This window comes from Glycine max, chromosome 11 (genome assembly GCF_000004515.6).
Source record: "Glycine max cultivar Williams 82 chromosome 11, Glycine_max_v4.0, whole genome shotgun sequence".
In the NCBI taxonomy this organism is placed as follows: domain Eukaryota; kingdom Viridiplantae; phylum Streptophyta; class Magnoliopsida; order Fabales; family Fabaceae; genus Glycine; species Glycine max.
The window spans coordinates 9,890,331-9,910,068 of NC_038247.2; the positions used below are offsets into that span (position 1 = coordinate 9,890,331).

At 28.5% G+C, this 19,738-nt stretch overlaps 1 protein-coding gene across 1 annotated transcript; it reads right to left on the minus strand.

Annotated features, from left to right (window-relative positions):
* Window positions 1–8,646: 8,646 nt before the first annotated feature.
* On the minus strand, window positions 8,647–19,722 carry LOC100787202 (linoleate 13S-lipoxygenase 2-1, chloroplastic). Its single transcript, XM_003537901.5, has 8 exons — window positions 19,287–19,722; window positions 14,983–15,251; window positions 13,498–13,735; window positions 11,775–12,086; window positions 11,572–11,657; window positions 11,074–11,184; window positions 10,586–10,887; window positions 8,647–9,841 (listed from the first exon to the last, which is right to left on the minus strand). The coding sequence occupies exons 1-8, from the start codon at window positions 19,645–19,647 to the stop codon at window positions 8,815–8,817; spliced, it is 2,706 nt and encodes a 901-aa protein (XP_003537949.1). The 5' UTR covers window positions 19,648–19,722; the 3' UTR covers window positions 8,647–8,814.
* Window positions 19,723–19,738: the final 16 nt, after the last annotated feature.

Sequence of the window (19,738 nt, forward strand, 5' to 3'; positions counted from 1 at the left end):
ATGACAATGAGAGGTTAAACCCCCTTTGTTGGGAACTTGACAACCAACTACTCTTTATGTGATTTTTTTTCTTATCTATTTAATAATATTACATTTACATTATCCTTTCTTGTGCTTAATATTATTACTTGTGGCTTGATCATCCATTTGCATGGTAAGTTTTAGGAGTAATGTTGGGAAACTTTATTTACTAATAGAACTGAAAAATGATATCTAAATAAAGTCATCACTATGGATAAGTTGATATTTGTTTAGCTTGTTATACATTTACATTTTTAATGGAATTTATTATTTTAGCTCTCCAAAGGAATTTGAGAGAGAAAATTGATAAATTAGACTCTTTCATACGGGGAATCAAAGTTAAAGTATACTATAGTAGATGCAGGTGTAAATTGAAATAATTATAAATAAAGAAAAATAATTAACATCAAGAAATAACTTTGGTAGACTAAGTTATTAATATTCTCATCTTTTGAATTTTCTTCTATAATAATATTAGATTTTCTAATGTTTTCTGTCGTTAATTAATTAATTTAAATTATTCTCATCTTATTTATAAAATTATTTAAAGAAAAATTTTAAAACAACAACAATAACAAAATATTTAAAGAAAAAGTCACTAATATTAACTATTACATTCCAATAAAATAAATTAATGATAAAGATGAAGAGTAACTATTTTAGAGATACTTTTAAAATAAATTAATATCTTCTCTTTTTATAATTATATAATAAAATATATTTTATTTTATATACACAAATTTTTATTGGATTAAATATAATTTTTATTCACGTTTCCATTAAACTTTTATTTTTAACAGAGATTTTAAAAAATAAAAATAAAAAATCTTCACATTTTTTTATACATTCTAGCCTCACATGTTTTTTATATCATCGTATATTATTTACTCTATTTAATCTCTTTCCCTCTTGTCTTTTTAATTCTTCTTTTCTTATAAATATACACATTTTTCTTGAGTCCAAAATGATTATTTTTCAAAAGAAATGAGAATTAAAAACATGATTAACATGATGAACAAGGAAAACAACTGTAGATGGGAACGCGTTTTCAAGGACGGGATAGAATGACGTGTTTGTCGTACCTCAAATCCCTCACTAACCATTTATTTGGAAGGAAGAAATGAAGAGTACGTGTGAGAGATAAATTGGATAGACGAAAATAAGAAAAATAATTTTGTTTTAATTTTTTCTTCTTTAGTTATTTTACTTTGTCCTTTAATTAAATAATAAAAGACAAACTTTAGAAATTAGAACCATGATCATCCTTTTCCTTAATATTATTTTCATCCTCCCATCAAATCACAGAGCTTAAAAACTTGAAACGCCAAATGAGTTGACGTAGTGACAAAAGTGGTCATGTGAATAAGCAGAGTGGTACAGTAGTTTTTTAGTTTTTTTGTAACAAGAGGGAGACCAGTAATCTTAAACATTAACACGTGTTTGGACCTCGGTCAGATTCTTCCAAAATCACGTCCCTTTTCATTTTAACTCACACGGAAACTTCTTTTATTAGATTCAGATTTTTATATTTCAAGCACGTGGGTTTTTTGAGTTTTTGGCATTAAGATGCTCAATTAAATAGAAGTGTTGGTGGGTTTCCATTGACTCGCGAGTAAAATTAAATTCAAATACATGATACTTAATTAATTTGGCTTCAATTTTAATTTTTTTACTAGGGTGGGAGACTAGTTTAGAACCGATAGATTTATATAAATTCAGATCAATGATTGAGATTTTTTACTTTCTTAATTTTTTTATTTTCTCATTGTTTTGCTCGTTTCTCAATTTATTCCAGCCTTCTAGTTAAAGTTGTTATAATGTTAGAGATTATTTTTAAATTAATTATTATAAAATTCAATGAATTGATCATACCATCAATTCATATACTAATTTACCTTTTCTTTTATAAATTGATGTTACCGGCTACATTTTATAAACTGTATTAAGCATTCTAACCTAAGGAATTTCCTTTTAATGATAGATCATGTCCAAAGTGAAATGAAATGGATTTTAGTTAGTGGATTCAATTAAGTTCATCAATGCTAGCTAGTCCATTATAACAATTACAATTTGGTGAGTAAATAATTCCTTGATTAGATCAACACAAGTTTTTTTTTATGTATAAGAATCAAAGACAAATCAAAGTATATCCTATTCTATCAACTAACCTAAAATTCATACTCAAATCAACACAAGTCTAAGACTATCAAATAGAGGCCTGCAAAATAATCACCTATATGAACGTAAAGAAATAAGTAACCAAACTAAAAGAAATGTGTAAACAAGTTTTGTTAACATTAATTTCAGCTTAATAATCAACTTAACAGTCAATAATGAAATGTTATAATTTAGTTAACAGTTAATAATTAGCTCATTTACTCATTGTTGACTGTTAATTCCCCCAACACGTGAGTATTATGCCCCATGTCTCTATCCCCAATGGATATTTGCCTCATATTTTATGAGTATTGTCTGTCGATGCCCAAAAGATCTAGGTTAAATTAGGGTTTTTTTAATTTATTATTTAAGTTTAATTTGTTTCTTTATTTTTTTATTTAATTTAATTTAATCCTCTAAATTTTTAAAACTGATTTAATTTAATAATTTAGTTCTTTTTTATTTAATTTGGTCATCTAATTTTTAAAATCAATTCATTTTTTGAAAAATGTACATTTTGTTAAAATTAAATTAAATTGATTTTAAAAATTAGAAGATCAGATTAAAAAAATTAATGATAAAATTAAATCTAAATAATAATTTAAAGGAAAACAAAAAAATATAACCAAAATCTAAATTGAATTGATGAATTGACATCCCATGGACCCCATCCATCCCTACACATTGGTACACGACCCATTATTATATCAAATTTGTTTTTAAAAAAATCTAAACCAAAGTAATTGATAGAATTTAATATTTTAATTAATTTTAATTTGTTTATACACAGAGTCTTAATAGTAACTAAACTATCTTTAATGGGGTGCTTACATAAAGGTACTTGCATAAGTTGTTTAATTTTAAGTAATTTTACTTAAGTTTTTTCACATTGGAACATATGATATAGAGTTAGTTTATATAAAAAATTATTGTTTAACATTATATCATAAATAATATAATTTTAAATATTATAAGACACATAAAATTAATTTAAACACTCATTTTAAGAATTTTAACATTGAAATAATTTTATATTTAAAATATTTAAATGTATATATGAAATTGTAAACTCACAAAATTATAATGTATTGTAGATGTTGTTTGTTAGGAAAAAAAGAGCATAACAAAAGGTTGATAGTGTAAAATTTTAAGGGTTTCCTAGATTAATAATTATAGGAAGTCAATAAGATCTTGAAACCTATGATTTTCACAAATAATAGATAAATAATGCGTAACTTTCTTCATAGTCAGGTTTTTCTCCGATGTACTTTGATTTCTTAGAAGAAGAGAGAAACAAAATTTCACTTCCTTGATTATTCTTTTTGTCTCTCTACGTTTGTGATAGCTAGAGATTAGAGAGAACATTTTTTTATCAGGAATGAGACATTGTTTCACGTTAGTGGGTATTAATCCCTTTTATAACCACTACTCCCATCAAGTAGCATTTACCTCTATAAACTTTTTATATTTAACCCAATTACAGTTTAGTCATTAATTATTAATTATTTATTTATTAGTCCCTACATAAGTCACATGCCTCTCACATGAGACATCAATTCTAACATTCTCTCACTTGGTTCATGTGACATTACTAAACATTGTAGACTAAATAAATAAATAGATTAAACTAACATAATGCGCATTAAAATGACTAAACCATTCTATACATTTGGTTCATCATAATTTCAATGATTAAGAATAGAAATCAATTCGATTCATGGCAATTGAACATCACTTAATCGACATAGTCCCTTCCATGTACTGCAAATTAGTCTTCTCCTTAATATGACCATTAGTTAGAAGCACATAATTGGTCCAACATAATGTCTTTATTCAAGACAAACCTATTAACATTACTTTCATACAAACATGCATGCAAACATAGAGAATAAGTAATAAAAAATATATCATAAATAAGCTTAGAGTGTCAGTAAAATACATAAAGTAAATTACACTTAATGATCATCAATAACAATAATGTTCATATTTTCAACATGTTCTATAAATGTCTTGGGCGATAATCCCTTTGTCAAAAGGCTAGTTATCATAAAGTTTGTGCTAATATGTTTTATTGACACTCTTTGTTTCTGAACTTCTTTCATGGCAAAGTACTTCAATTCCATATGCTTAACACCCTTAGAGTACTTGTCGTTCTTAGAGAAAAACATTGTTTTGGAGTTATCACAATACATTTTCAACGGCCTAGCAATACTATCAACAATTTCAGGCCCTAAAAAAAATTATGCAGCCAATTACCCAGAATTGTAACCTCAAAACATGCTACAAATTCAACTTTCATGGTAGATGCAACAACAACTGATGCATACAAAATTACTTCCATTTGTTTTTGTTCCATATCATTGTTAAAACATTGTGCGAGACTAAATTTGTCTCTTTTTTTGAATTGGAACAGGTGATGTTGAGCACTTTTCCATCCTGAATCTCTCTTGTATTTTATTAGTATATGTTTTCTAAGATAAGCCTAACAATCCTTACGATCCATTATGGAATATTTATATCCCTATCACATAGCTTGCCTCACTCATATCTTTCATTTTAAAGTTGCTAGAGAGAAACTTCTTAGTCTCACGAAGAAGATCAAGATCATTAGTTGCAAGCAAGATATCATCAACATACAGAATTGGAAAAATAGCCTTATCTCCACTGACCTTCAGATATATACACTAATCAACAGTATTTTCCTTAAATTCAAAGGAAAAAATGATATCATTAAGCCTCAAATGCCATTGGCGAGAAGATTGCTCAAGACTGTATATTGATTTCTTTAATTTGCACATTATGTGTTTCTTTCCTTCAACTGAGAACCCAACTGGTTGGTCCATATAAACATTTTTCTCTAAATCTCCATTAAGAAAGTCAATTTTCACATCCATCTGATGTAGCTCCAAGTTATCATGGGCTACCAATATCATAATAATCCTGAAAGAATCCTTTCGTGAGACCGGTGAAAATGTCTCTTTATAATCAATGTCATCTTTCTGAGTAAATCCCTAAACAACAAGTTTAGCCTTGTAACGTTCAAAGTTGTCATGAGAGTCACGTTTAGTATTGAAAATTCACTTACAACCAACTCTCTTACAACCCTTTGATAATTCTACAAGGTCCCAAACATCATTATGTCTCATGAAATTTATCTCTTCTTTCATGGCATTTAATCACTTCTCAGAATTATCACAACTTACAACTTGTGAAAACAATATTGGATCATTATCATTAATGCTTAAGTATGTTCCTGTTTCATGTAGGTATATCACATGGTCATTCAAAATAGTTGGTCTCCTTTCTCTTTGAAACCTTTTTAATGCTACTTCTTGTGTTTATGCTTCCACAATAGGTTCATTGTGTATTATGGGTTCATTATTGTGTTGTTCTTCTTCATTATTATTTTGAACAACAACTAAATGAGTAATTACCTTTACTGCTAGAGGTACAAGCTAAATGGACTTGTATTCTAACTTCTTTAATTTCCACATCTTGTGAAACTGTACTCTCACTGATTTCATCATTTTCAATGAACTTTGCATTTTCAGTTTAGACAATTCTCATACTATGATTAGGATAATAAAACATATAGGCCTTTGACTTTTCTGGATAACCAATGAAATATCCATAGATTATTCTTGCATCCAATTTTCTTGCTTACAAATTATAAATCCTTATCTCTGTCTAGCAACCCCAAACATGCAAGTGTCTTATACTAGGTGTCCTATTCGTCCACAGTTCAAAATGTATCTTTGGAACTACCTTACTAGGAACCCTATTCAACAAATACATGACAATTATGTTGAATTGCTTAACATACTCCTAACTATATCCATTAAAGTTCTATTACGCCTTTCCAGTACACTATTTTGTTGTGGTGTATCGGGCATCGTGTATTGTGCACAAATGTCATGTTTCTGAAGGAGTATAGGAAATGGACCTGGTGTTGCTTAGTTTCATTGTATCTTCCGTAATGCTCACCACCTCTATTAGACCTAACAACTTTTACCTTTCTGTTTAATTGTCTTTCTACTTCATTCAAGTAAATTTTTAAGGTATTCACTGCCTAAGATTTCTCATGCAGTAAGTAGACATAACCGTAACGTGAATAATCATCAACAAAGGTGATAAAATATCTTTCTTTTTCCGAAAGAATTAACATCAAAAGATCCATAAATATCATTATGTACAATTTCAAGAAGTTAAGTGCTTTAGCAATGAGATGATTATGCTTAAATAAATTGAAATATCCATTACCAAAATTAAAAGAGTATAACATCAAGTTTAGATAATAAAATTAAATTCCTAGATAAACTAGGTACATAAATAGTTTCCAGTAAATCTAAATGATGTCTAGTATTGAGTTTTAAACAATAAGTCTCGACTTCTTTCACTGGAGCTTTCACTCTATTCCCCATGAAGATAAACTTCTCATTTGGGCTTATAGTTTGGATTGTAAGGAATCTCTGTGCATAGTATTAGAAACATGAGTCATACATCTAGAATCAATCCATCATGTATTATAGGGAACTTCAGTTAAGTTTGATTCAAAACATACAAGAGCATTAAGCTCACCTTTCTTTTCGAACCAAGATTTACGCTTTGGGCAATCCTTAAGTGTCCAGATTTCCCACAGAAATGACAATTATTGCTCTTTGATGCCTTCTGCTGGATCTGCACAAGACCATCATTGATCTTTAATGGTCATTTTCCTTTATCATGCTTCTTCACAAAATTTCTTTCCAACTCCTTGATTCCCTTGGTGGCTTACATAATGGGCTGAGTGACTTTCTTGATTCTTAAGTCTCGTTTCTTCCTGAACTAACATACTATGCAATTCATGCACATTCCATTTATCTTTCATGGTATTATAGCTCATTTGGAATGGGTCTTATTCAGACGATAATGAGTTTAGAATAAACTGAACAAAGAAGTTTTCATTCACAGTGATTCCCAATGTCTTATATCTTGCTACAATGTTTGTCGTCTCAATGGCATGTTCATGCATAATACGTGAACCATCAAATTTCATGATGGTCAATGTACTCATTATTGTCCCAGCAAGAGACTTGTTAGTTATTTGAGAGCACTCATCCACTAACCCCATAAACTCTTTAGCATTTTCGGTCTTAGGGAGAGTTATCTAAATATTGCCTGCAACAGTCATTTTCATGAACATTAGGCTAGTTTGTTAGATCTTTTCCAAGCTTTATAATGAACTTTCTCTTCATAATAAAATTCACATAAGTGTTTTGAGACATAAAACACATGTCATACATATGATTCATTCATATAACAGCCAATGTATATTGATGTTCTCATTTGGGTGATATATCAACACACAACATACAAACATGATGATGCTAATAAAACTCTTAACATTATTTGGCAATTAAATATGCACCAATTAGTAATACTTATTTCCTTTGGATATATAAATAAAATTAATGATACACACAAATCACCTACAATTATATTCATTAATTATAAGAACAACTAATCAACCTTTGGGCAATCCATAAATACCTTATAACAATGAATTTCAATGTATCCATAAACCAATAATAATATAACTTAACATCTATTATTCTATGAATAATTGAAATAATCATTAATTTGAAATTAAATAACCTTATAGATTTGACCACTTTAGTGACTAACAAATTCATCATACATTTAATTCCAATCAAATATATGACATACACATACTTATTGTTATTAATAATTCATAGTTATTTTATTAATTTCATTCCAGGCCAAATAAATATCATACATTCACGTTATAACCAATAAATTAATAAAAATTCAATCACATTCAAGAAAATATATAGTATATACATATTTATTGATAACGACAATTTTAAAGCATTCACGTTAAGTTAATTTAATTGCAGCACATAAACTTTAAATGACATTCAACAATAATCTTTTGAAAAAAATGAGCAAGTGACATTGAGAATAGCAATTCCAAAATAATTCTTTGCCTCGCTTTTTTCGTTCAAATGAAATGCTTATTCTCTTGCTTCCCTTCTATTAAGATAAAAACGTACATGGCGGCACAGGGAGAACTTTGGCTTTTCATGTATTTGTGCAGTAATCACGAAAGCAAGCAATACAAAATTATTTCTTTCTCCAATATTAATTATACTTTAGTGGAAAAAAATCTCTTTTTTTATTTACAAAATATCATATTTGCAGTGGAAAAAAAATAAAATTTTATAATTAAGATTTATGCATAATTAGAAGGAAATAAAAAATTATTATTGGATAATCATAAATTTTATGACATGACATCAAATGTAAAACTTTAAAAATTTTCTAAATTAACAATAATAAAAAACCAACATAATTTTAAAACTTATAATTTTCAAAGATAAATAATAGGTATCTTGTGAAATTTCTCTTTATTCTACTTTGATTTTTTGAAAGATAAAAAATCAAAATTTCATCAAATATATCCCTATCAATTAAGAAGAAAAAACTTTATTTCATATTAATAAGTATTATTTTTTTTATAATCACTATTCTCATGAGTTATCTTTTATTTATTAGTAAGTCACATGTGTCTCAAATAATACACCTTAATACTAGCAGAGAGGCTAGTGACGATACACAGTCATGCATAACTCAGAATCAAATAGAGATGCTATAAGGAACTCCCTTTCCTGTGACACCAGGCTCCGAAGAAGGCTTGAGAAGTTCATAGGGCACAATCCCGGCACCGTTCCGGTTCCTCCTGGTCCTATCCGCATTCCTGGCGTCGATAATCCCTTCAAGCTCAATCAACTTCCCTCTAAACTTCTCAAACGCGGCCTTCACAAGCGGCTCCTCCTCCCACGCCGGCTCCACTGTCTCCCCGAGATACTCCTCGTCCGGCGAGTGGTTTGACAGAATGTCCAGCACCGTCATCACGGTGGTGGCCTGAATCTGCGACGGGAAGCACTTCAGCATAATCACCTCCGGCTTCTCCAAGAACAGCTCCCATTCGGCGTCCGAAGGGTCCTCCGAGGGCATGTTGTTTCTTGCAATGGTGGGTCTGTTTGGGAAATACCCCGCAAAGGAGAATTGTCCGAAGTTCACAGCCGCGTGGTGGCCGGAAGTCGTCCACGCAATTGTTGTCACAATGTCAATCAAATCTAACTTTGTTTTTAAGACAGGCCACCAAGGTTCGTCTTTTTTATCCCCGTGTCCAACGGTTCTGATCTCTTCCCACCAGGCTTGGAGCTCAGTGTCCGACACTATAGAACCATCGTCGGCGTAGTAGAGGTTCACGTATTCGGTGAACCAGGTTTTGAGGGCGTCCCAGAGGACGAGGCCGTCGTTGGCGTAAGGGTAGTCTTCGATGATTAGCTTGAGGCCGTGGGGTGCGGTGGGGTCCTCCACGGCCATGCCTCTGCTGATGAGGTCCTTTGGGAGGGATTGCAGGTCGAATTGCCATTGTTGGTCGTAGGCGATTGAGCTTAAGAGGATGGAGTGCTTCCCCGGAGAGAAACTGCTTTCGATTATTCCGTCGCCGTTTATCAGGGCCTCGCGAGCAAGCGCGTTGATTTCCATGGTGTAACGGAAATGGGGATGCAGTAGTCTGTAGATTGGGTGCATTGCACTCAGTTGCCTGTTTGTTGCAAGGATGTAAGGCTCTGTTGCACAGTGAGTTCGTAGCCTGCAGAAATAAAACCAAAAATCTATATGGATCACTATTTAATTTGGAGAATCTATCACTACCACATTCATTTAATTAGATGGAAAGAGTACTCCTCTTTCATCCACTTTCCTTTTTTTACTCTCAAGTTAATCTTATTACTTATTTATTTTCTTTTTCATTCCATATCATTTTCATTATATTTTTTTTTATCACATCATCTATTAAATTCATTAGTATCATCACTCAAAATAGATAGATTAATATATATATATATGTTGAGATTTGATATTTGACTACAGTTCAACATGATAGTAGAGAGCCCAAGTGCCCAACAGCCTATCTAACAACCTAAGATAGGCGAGGGTGTGTTTCGACATTCAAATTGAGATTCACCCTTCATAAAAAAAAATTATACCTACTTATTTGGCAAATTGATTTTTCATTTGAATTGAGCGTGACTTTCATTTAAATTAGATTTATTTCAAAGTTATTCGAATTCTTCTCTCACTTCTCTGTGTTGAATGTAAGAAGCTTAATTTAAACATATAAATCAAATAATCCTAGACCTACTTTTAACTGAACTAAAATTTACAAAGATAAGTTTAATCAAATTCTATATTTTGAGCTGAAATCCAAACACACTTTAACTTTGGACCAGCACTTCCCAATTCAACGGTTAAACTTATATTTTCTTCCCTAAAAAACACTATTTATTGAGAAATTGATGTAAATATAGGAGGTAGGGAATTGATGAATTGATACCAGTGACTAACAAGTTGATGGTAACCAGAGTCATGGGCGAGGATATGAAGTTTGGCTAGCCTCCAAAGCCAGACACCAGTTGAGTGCCAGCAAGGCGTGAAGACTTCCTTCCATTGCGGTTTTCCGTCCATTGGTGGCCGAGTCAGCTCAATAGCCAGAGGTCTCAATGTGCCTTCGCGGGTTAGGAAGAACAATGCCCTTGATCCATATAGCGTTGTGCCTTCAAGTTCTCTCACATCCTTTACTAATGGCAACAACAAATCGTGGTAGTCCAGGATGAACAGTTTCTTCTGTTTTATGGCCTGTATTTCACAACTCAAAATAGCACCATAAAAAGTCTATTTAAAGTGATCAAGTGATATGTACATGTTGAATTTATGAAGACACTTAAATTTTTTTTTTTTTTTGAGTGAAAACTTGTTGAATTTACAGTCATTAGTCAATACCACGAAATAGTTAATAATAACCATCCTTGCATTACAGCATACCTCTTCCACCGTATTGAACCCTCTTATTTCCCGCTCAACTATTTCGGTAGTGATGGCTGATTCCGCAGGGCCATAAATTTCGGGATCAAGTTTGCTTTTCAATGGCCATTCCTACATGACATGACAATAAGTTTTTATTACAAATATAAATATTGATTCATTAAAAAATTAGTACAGTATTGATCACCTAAGCTATAAGCTTGGATATATAAATATATTATAATATGATTTTTCTTTATCCTATTTGGTTTAGGAACACTTTCTAATTCTGCTTTTAATTTCAGTATATTAAAACTAGACTCCTGATTTTTTGACACCTTTAAATATAAAACATCCCGTTGACATTTTTATTTTTACTTCCTATTTCTCTTTCTATTAAATCATATTATTTATCATATATATATTTTTTATCTCTGCTCTCTTAAGGTACCAAGTTTTGGGTGTAAAACAAATATTTTTTCTTTGTAATTTTCTGTCAATTGATATAATTAAGTGTACCGTGACCAATTGGATGCAGCAAGGGTTAAGACCCGCGAGAGTCTGTCTTCCAAATTCTTCGTCCCTTAACCAGAAAAATCTGTCCTCTGGCAAAGACATGCGCAGCCAGAAGCATTGATTAATAGTGACCTCACTAGCAGACTCATAGGCAACAAATTATTCAACTTTTACTTATATTGAAAACCAGAGGGAGTATCTCTTACTGTTCATTGTTGCGGGAGGATCAAAAAGGAGAATGTCTTCCTGAATATCCTTAATATGCCTAACGAGCCTGGGCAAGATACTCCTGATACCTTTTAGAGGAGGCAAGTAAAGGCCTTCATCGAAAAGGTCATCTATGGCCGAGAACACAGGAAACCCTAGATTCTTGTCAACTATCAATGTCTTCAGCGCCGGCACGAGCGCTTTCAACCCCGACGATAACGTCTTTGTCGAAAACGTTAGTTGCTTCACTTCCGAGAAGCTTTCGTCTCTAGGCACGTAAACCGTACTACTTCTTTTCTCCGATAATGGATCTGTGAAAAATTCAATCAATCAATCAAAATTAACAAAGTGTTTTGATCTCTGACAAGAATCTTTCCCATCAATATTGAATTTTTTAACAGAGAAAAGTTTACAAACTTTCATTATAATTATAATTTAATGAAATAAAATTACTTTTTAAAATAATCAACTCATAAATATGATAAATTCCCATTGCAATTTGTACACGAGACTATTAATATTTTTTTTTAATCAGCAGAGACTACTAATATATGGTTAAAAGAAGAAGAGTAAAAGAGGAAGAGAATTAAGAGAAAGATTTTTTTAAAATGTAGTTAATTTCTTAAGTCTTTTTTAGTTAATTAAAATTAAGTTTTCACTAATTATAAATATTTACATTAAATATCAATATAAATTACCGAAATAAAATTATAATTCTAGTTAAAATAATATAGCTAAAAGAAAGTATCTATATTGATTAGTGAGGGGAAAATGAGCTGGCTAGGTGAAAGGAGGGGAAAATAGTAAGGTCGTATTTTTTTCATATAGGTATTTATGTCATTTATTTAAATATTTTTTATTTCTTTATAAAACCTAACAGACCAGAAGCAAGTTATGGGAGGTTGAAAAGTGGAGTTTTTATTTTTATTTTTTTAATTTAATAACTTTTATACAATATAAAAACTTAAAATGGTTTTTGTTAAAAATATTAGATTAATTTTTTTATTGTTATACAAGTTTATCAAATATAGTTAATTAATTTATTTATTTTACTTATATAAACAAGTAAAATTATATATTTTTATTTTATTTGATTTAAATTAGATGATAGAGACTAGAATTAGGTGCAGATGAAAAATAAGTGGAGGTTGCAGTGTTGCAGACTGTGGTCACAATCTAAGTCGAGCGCAATCGCATTCAGGGAATCTGAACGCACACACAGGACCAGTCATGATCCATGACCGTACAATTGTACGAATACGCAGATAAGGTTGGCCACCAGACTCTGCCATTCTGCGTGTGTTTCAGATTTCATCTGCGTTGTGTTCCTTCCTACCACAAAGAAAATCTTTGTGTTCCTACCGCAAGGACAACTTTTTAACAAAAATAAAATAAAAGTAATGATGAAGTTTTGTACATCCAATATAGTATTTAATATCTAAAAAGAAAATATAAAATATATAAATACAATAAAATTTATGATATGCAAGCATAGTTCGTTTGAAATTCTATCATCAGTCTTATCGTCTTGTATTATTTATGCAACTAGATAAACTTGTGGAGAGTCAATAATGTTAATATAATTTTTCTTTTATTTGATTAAAAATATTTTGAGTTATCAACAAACAAGTTTAAAAAGTTAAGTATTATCCCTGCAATGAAATTAAATGAGAAAGAATATTGCATGTGATGCGCATAATTAATATTGTACGATGTACGTACCTTTGTCGCAACGAGGCCTTCCTGTTCTGCAACGCCTTGGGTATGGATGTTGATTGCCACCAAGAACGGGTCTCTTGAGGTCGTCGCTGCTATCAGGATCTCCAAGATCATTGTACACATCGTAATCGTATATTCTCTCAAAGCTCTTGCGTTCACCTTGCCCATTGCCACGTAACTGTTCTAGCTCCTCTTCTCTTAACCTCTTCACTCCTTCTGGTGTTTCAGATGGCAAATATGACTGTTTTCAAATTTAATCATAGAAAAAGTAAATAAATAAGTATATTGGTTCACAAATCCAATACCTTAAATGGATGTACACAAATATTAACGACACTTGCCACTTACCTTGCTCTCAAGGATTAGACTGTTAGCTTATCTCTAGAAGTATTGCTTTTAAGAATTATTTTCTTTTTTTAACTGTAAATTTTATTATCAAACTTTTATTATTTTATAAATTTTATTACTTAAGTTTTATTTTTTGAATTTTATCATTCACCTTTCATAATTTCACGGATTTTACTAATCAAGTTTTATTCATAATTTTATTATTCAACTTTCAATATTTCATAAATTTTATCATAATTTTTTTTTATTTTTTGCATTTTACCATCACGTTATAATAAATCTATGTTAAAATTTATTTTTCTATATTTTATATATTGGTTGTAGTTATAATCAACGTAGAAAAATTAACTTTTCTACATTAGTTATAATTATAGACAATGTTAATATCATCCATCTTTCGTCCACGATAATAAAATTTGCAAAAATAAAAATTAAGTGGTAAAATTTATAATTAAGTCTTATTTTTTAAAAAAAACTTTGTTTAATAAAATTTATCAATGATATGACATTGTTTAGAAGAAGAAAAAAATTCTGAAGTATGGGTGAAGTGTCGGACCTATAAAAAAAACTTATACAATTATGCATAGATACTTTTAATTAGTTAAATTAATTCAGTTACTGATTATTTGTAATTATTGAGTTTTTAAGCTTAAACTTTTTGTTAAAAGATACTTTGGAGTTTAGATCTCTGTTTTTTTTATTATTTCATTTCAGTTTATCTTTTAAATTTAAAAAATTAATTTGGTCTCTTAAAGTGTTTAGATCAAGTTAACATTAGTTTATTATACTAATTTACGCCTGACAAAAGTGTAAGAGATGTTATCATTTTGTATATGTTAGATAACCCTGATATTTTTTAATTTCAGTTTATCTTTTAAATTTGGTAACTTAATGGTTTTAGACCAAGTTGATATCAATTTATCATACTAATTTGATCAATTTAGTAGAGATATTATCATTTTATCTAACATAAATAGTTTAAGTTATTAAAATGAGATTGTTTTCAAGAAATCAAACTACACCTAAAAAATAAGACGAGGGAAGAATAAAGTAAATTTTATCTTTGTTGCTATATTTAATTATTTATAACTTCAAATACCCAAAAATAATTGAAATATAAATAGGGGGTGGTGATGAAACCTTGTTGGAGAAAAACACTCTCTTAGCAGGGTTATCATACTTGGAGTGAACCCAAGATTCGCAGGTAAATTTAACAGGACCCAAGAGGAAACCATCCAAGACAATGTCTTTGATGAACATTTCCCTGTGATGCTCATTCGTCACAAAAATGGCCCCAACTTCTCCAAAGTTGTCTGGCACTTCAAATTCACCCTCGTATTTAACCTCTTGTGCTGATCGATGCTTACTGTGGGCATAATCTTTGATAGTTTCCTTCTCTAATTTCGTCTCTTTTTGTCAAACAAAGAAGAAGAAGAAAGATTACAAATGAATTTAAATATATTAAAGTTGTGTGAAATATCAAACATTTTTTTCAACACTAAAAAAGGTTTGATAACTTTAGTACGAGAATAAATATTTAAAAAATATAAAACCTTTTTTTCAACTCAGAAAGTTATCAAATGAAGTCGAATTTTGAAGTATTTTGTCTAAAGTCACCTTATTTGATAAATGACAAAACCCATGTTTTTTTTACAAGAATAAAATTTGAGTTGAATCTGTTATTTTTATTATTTCGTATAGAAATATTAAAAAAAATCAAGAAAAAAACACAATTTTATAATTATTTGTGAAAACTTAAAAACCGAAAACACGTTGTTAAACTAAACAGGCTCTTAAGAAAATATTTGTATTTTGATTTTTAGTTTTTAATCATAATTACAAAAAATAATGTTATTTTATTTTCATTTGATTTCATTTTTTCAAATATTTGCACTTTAAAACCTTTTATTATTTTAATAATTTCCTATACAAGCACTTAAATTTTATATCTATGTAAATTTTGATAAGAGAAATGCTAAAGACATTCTTTGACACTCTCATGTACATTTTTTGTGATGGATTATAATTTATTAAAAATCATAGGTTATGCTTTTCATTTAATATAAATTAGAAGAAAAAAATATTAACTGAAAAACAAAATTTTATCAAAATTAATAATTTTCAATAAATTTTAATCATGCATGAAAAATATTTGAACGAGAATATGAGAGAGAATGGTGCTAGTATTGAAAACAAAAAAAAATCCAATTAAAGTGGTCCATCCTTCTCCTTATTACTTGACCAATAGGAATTTGTGTTAACCGAAAAAAAAAAATCAAATGTGTATAATAATCTTAATTGACTCCAAAATTTTTATCGACCTTAAAATTTCATTGCCCTTTAGTTTGGTTGGACCACCAAGTAAATATGCATTATTGGGCGATTGACGGATGTGATCCTTAATTTTAATTAATGATTAAAACTTGTTAGAAGGGATGACTTTATTATCAATTGATTTTTTTTTTATAGTTGAGTGGATATTATAAATTATTAACAAATAAAAGACTGAGAATATTATAAGAGAAAAGTAGATATGATTTTTTTTCCTAAAAAGTTTAAAGTGGTTATTTTTTAAAATTTGAGTGGACATAATTCAAGTCCACCCTCGGTTTAAAGTCTGATTGAAGTACGACTAGTAAAAACAATTTTCAATTTGATTCATTTAAATTTTCCCTTGAATATGAATGACTTTGTTTATGAAATACTTAAATATATTTTGCGTCTATGATAAATTAAAAAATTGTTTATAGTTTTTAATATTTTTTTTGAGTTTTCTAAAAAAATGTTTTTATTCTTTAATATTTTGTTTAGTCCTTTTAATATATCTATTTTTTATTTTGATCTTTATAAAATTTTGTTCATTTTATATTATTTTCTTTGAAAAATATTTAATAGAGACTCAAAACAAAACTATCATTATTTTGTTCATTTCAAATTAGCCAATTTAAGATAATCAAAACAAAAAATATATATTAAAAGGATAAAACCAAATATCAAAGATAAAAAAAGGACTCAACACAAAAAACATAATTATTAGGGATCTAAATTAAAATTTATTAATTTATGAGAAACTAAAAATATGTTTAAGCTTTTAAATTTTTAGGTGTTTATATTCGACAAAATTTAAGAAATTGATATGGATAAGAGTTTAATGAGTGTGTAATGTGAATACAAGAAAAAATCAAGAATGTTTTTTTTACAAGAATAAAATTTGATTTGAATCTGTTATTTTTATTATTTCGTATACAAATCTTAAAAAAATCAAGAAAGAAACACAATTTTATAATTATTTGTGTAAACTTAAAAACCGAAAACACGTTGTTAAACTAAACAGGCTCTTAAGAAAATATTTGTATTTTGATTTTTAGTTTTTAATCATAATTACAAAAAATAATGTTATTTTATTTTCATTTGATTTCATTTTTTCAAATATTTGCACTTTAACACATTTTATTATTTTAATAATTTCCTATACAAGCACTTAAATTTTATATCTATGTAAATTTTGATAAGAGAAATGCTAAAGACATTCTTTGACACTCTCTCGTGTACTTTTTTTTGTGAATGATTATAATTTATTAAAATCATAAGTTACGCTTTTCATTTAATATAAATCAAAAGAAAAAATATTAATGGAAAAACAAAATTTATTAAAATTAATAATTTTCAATAAATTTTAATCATTCATGAAAAATATTTGAAAGAGAATATCAGAAAGAGAATATGTATTGATAACAAAAAAAAATCCAATTAAAGTGGTCCATCCTTCTCCTTATTACTTCACCAATAGGAATTTGTGTTAACCGAAAAAAAATCAAATGTGTATAATAATCTTAATTGACTCCTAGATTTTTATCGACCTTAAAATTTCATTATCCTTTAGTTTGGTTGGACCACCAACAATCACTGACCCAAGTAAATGTGCATTATTGGGTGATTGACGGATGCGATCCTTAATTTTAATTAATGATTAAAACTTGTTAGAAGGGATGACTTTATTATCAATTGGATTTTTTTTTATAGTTAAGTGGATATTATAAATTATTAACAAATAAAAGACTGAGAATATTATAAGAGAAAAGTAGATATGATTTTTTTTGCCTAAAAAGTTTAAAGTAGCTATTTTTTAAAATTTGAGTGGACATAATTCAAGTCCACCCTCGGTTTAAAGTCTGATTGAAGTACGACTAGTAAAAACAATTTTCAATTTGATTCATTTAAATTTTCCCTTGAATATGAATGACTTTTTTTATGAAATACTTAAATATATTTTGCGTCTATGATAAATTAAAAAATTGTTTAGAGTTTTTAATATTTTTTTGTTGAGTTTTTTTAAAAAAATGTTTTTATTCTTTAATATTTTGTTTAGTCCTTTTAATATATCTATTTTTTATTTTTATCTTTATAAAATTTTGTTCATTTTGTATTATTTCCTTTGAAAAATATTTAATAGAGACTCAAAATAAAAAAAATATTAAAAGGATAAAACCAAATATCAAAGATAAAAAAGGACTCAACACAAAAAACATAATTATTAGGGATCTAAATTAAAATTTATTAATATATGAGAAATTCAAAATATATTTAAGCTTTTATATTTTTTGGTGTTTATATTCGACAAAATTTAAGAAATTGATATGGATAAGAGTTTAATGAGTGTGTAATGTGAATAAAAAATTTTAACATTATCAATGTAAATTAATCAATAAAAATCAACATTAATATAAATTTTAAGATAATTATTTAAAAGTTTAATAATTCTAAAATAATTTTATACTATTATTCAATCATAAAATATTTTTATATGACTTTTAAAATAATTATTGTAAACATGAATATCAACAAACTTAATGATTTGATAATAATGTAAAATTATTTTATAATAAATTATATTATAAAATTAAAAAATTTATTACACTTAATAATTTGTAATTAATTCCTCCATTCCAAATTAAATGATGTTTTAGCTTTGAAAAAGAAATCATATTGATTGATATTTTTAGTTTTTAATAAGATATTAAAACATTTTTTCTCTAAAAAAAAGAGAGTAAAGATGTTTTAGCATAAAGTCATTCCCTAATAAATACTATTGATTATTTTTTCCAATTATTTTGAAACACTTTTTTTTAATCTGTACCAAAAAAATCTTAAATACCAATTATTTTAAAATGAAGAAAGTAAATAACAGTGTAAAGATACTATATAGTATCAGTATACAAGCTATTTTCTCTATGCGGCTAATCTTGATGAAATATTGTAAAGATAATACATTTATTAAGATTGAGAAAAAAGAATAATGATATTTTGGTAAAATTATCTTTCCTAATAATTAATAAATACTACTATATTAAAATACTCTGTTTTTCTTAATTTTTATGAAAAACTTTTTACATAATACACAATCTATTTTCTCTCAAGAACTATGTAGTTTGTTTTATACTTACTGGGATCAAGCTCAGTGCTAGCAAGCTCCAAGAGAATTGACTGACCTAGCAAATCCTTTATATCATCCAACCCTCTCTCTATAGCCATTTCTGAGAAAATCCCACCAACGGTTGGCTGAACAGTGATTGTGGCTTTAACTTTCACTGATTTGTTTTCAGCTTCAGTCACAGCCACAGCTTTGATTTTGTTGCCATTACTCCTGCATCCATAAGAAACCCTTTTTTGCTTCCTTTGGTTTGGGAACGATGATGGCCTTGACCAAAGCTGAAAAGAAGGGTGAGTAATGTCACGGAGGCATGGCTTTTGAAGGATGAGACAAGATGAACTTGGATTTGATACATGAACTTGTTGCATAAGCATTTTTGCTGCTTCTGTGAATATCTTATAACTCCCTCTTATGTTTCTTCTTGTTTAGTGTGAGCTGAGTGATGAGATAGATTATGATATAAAT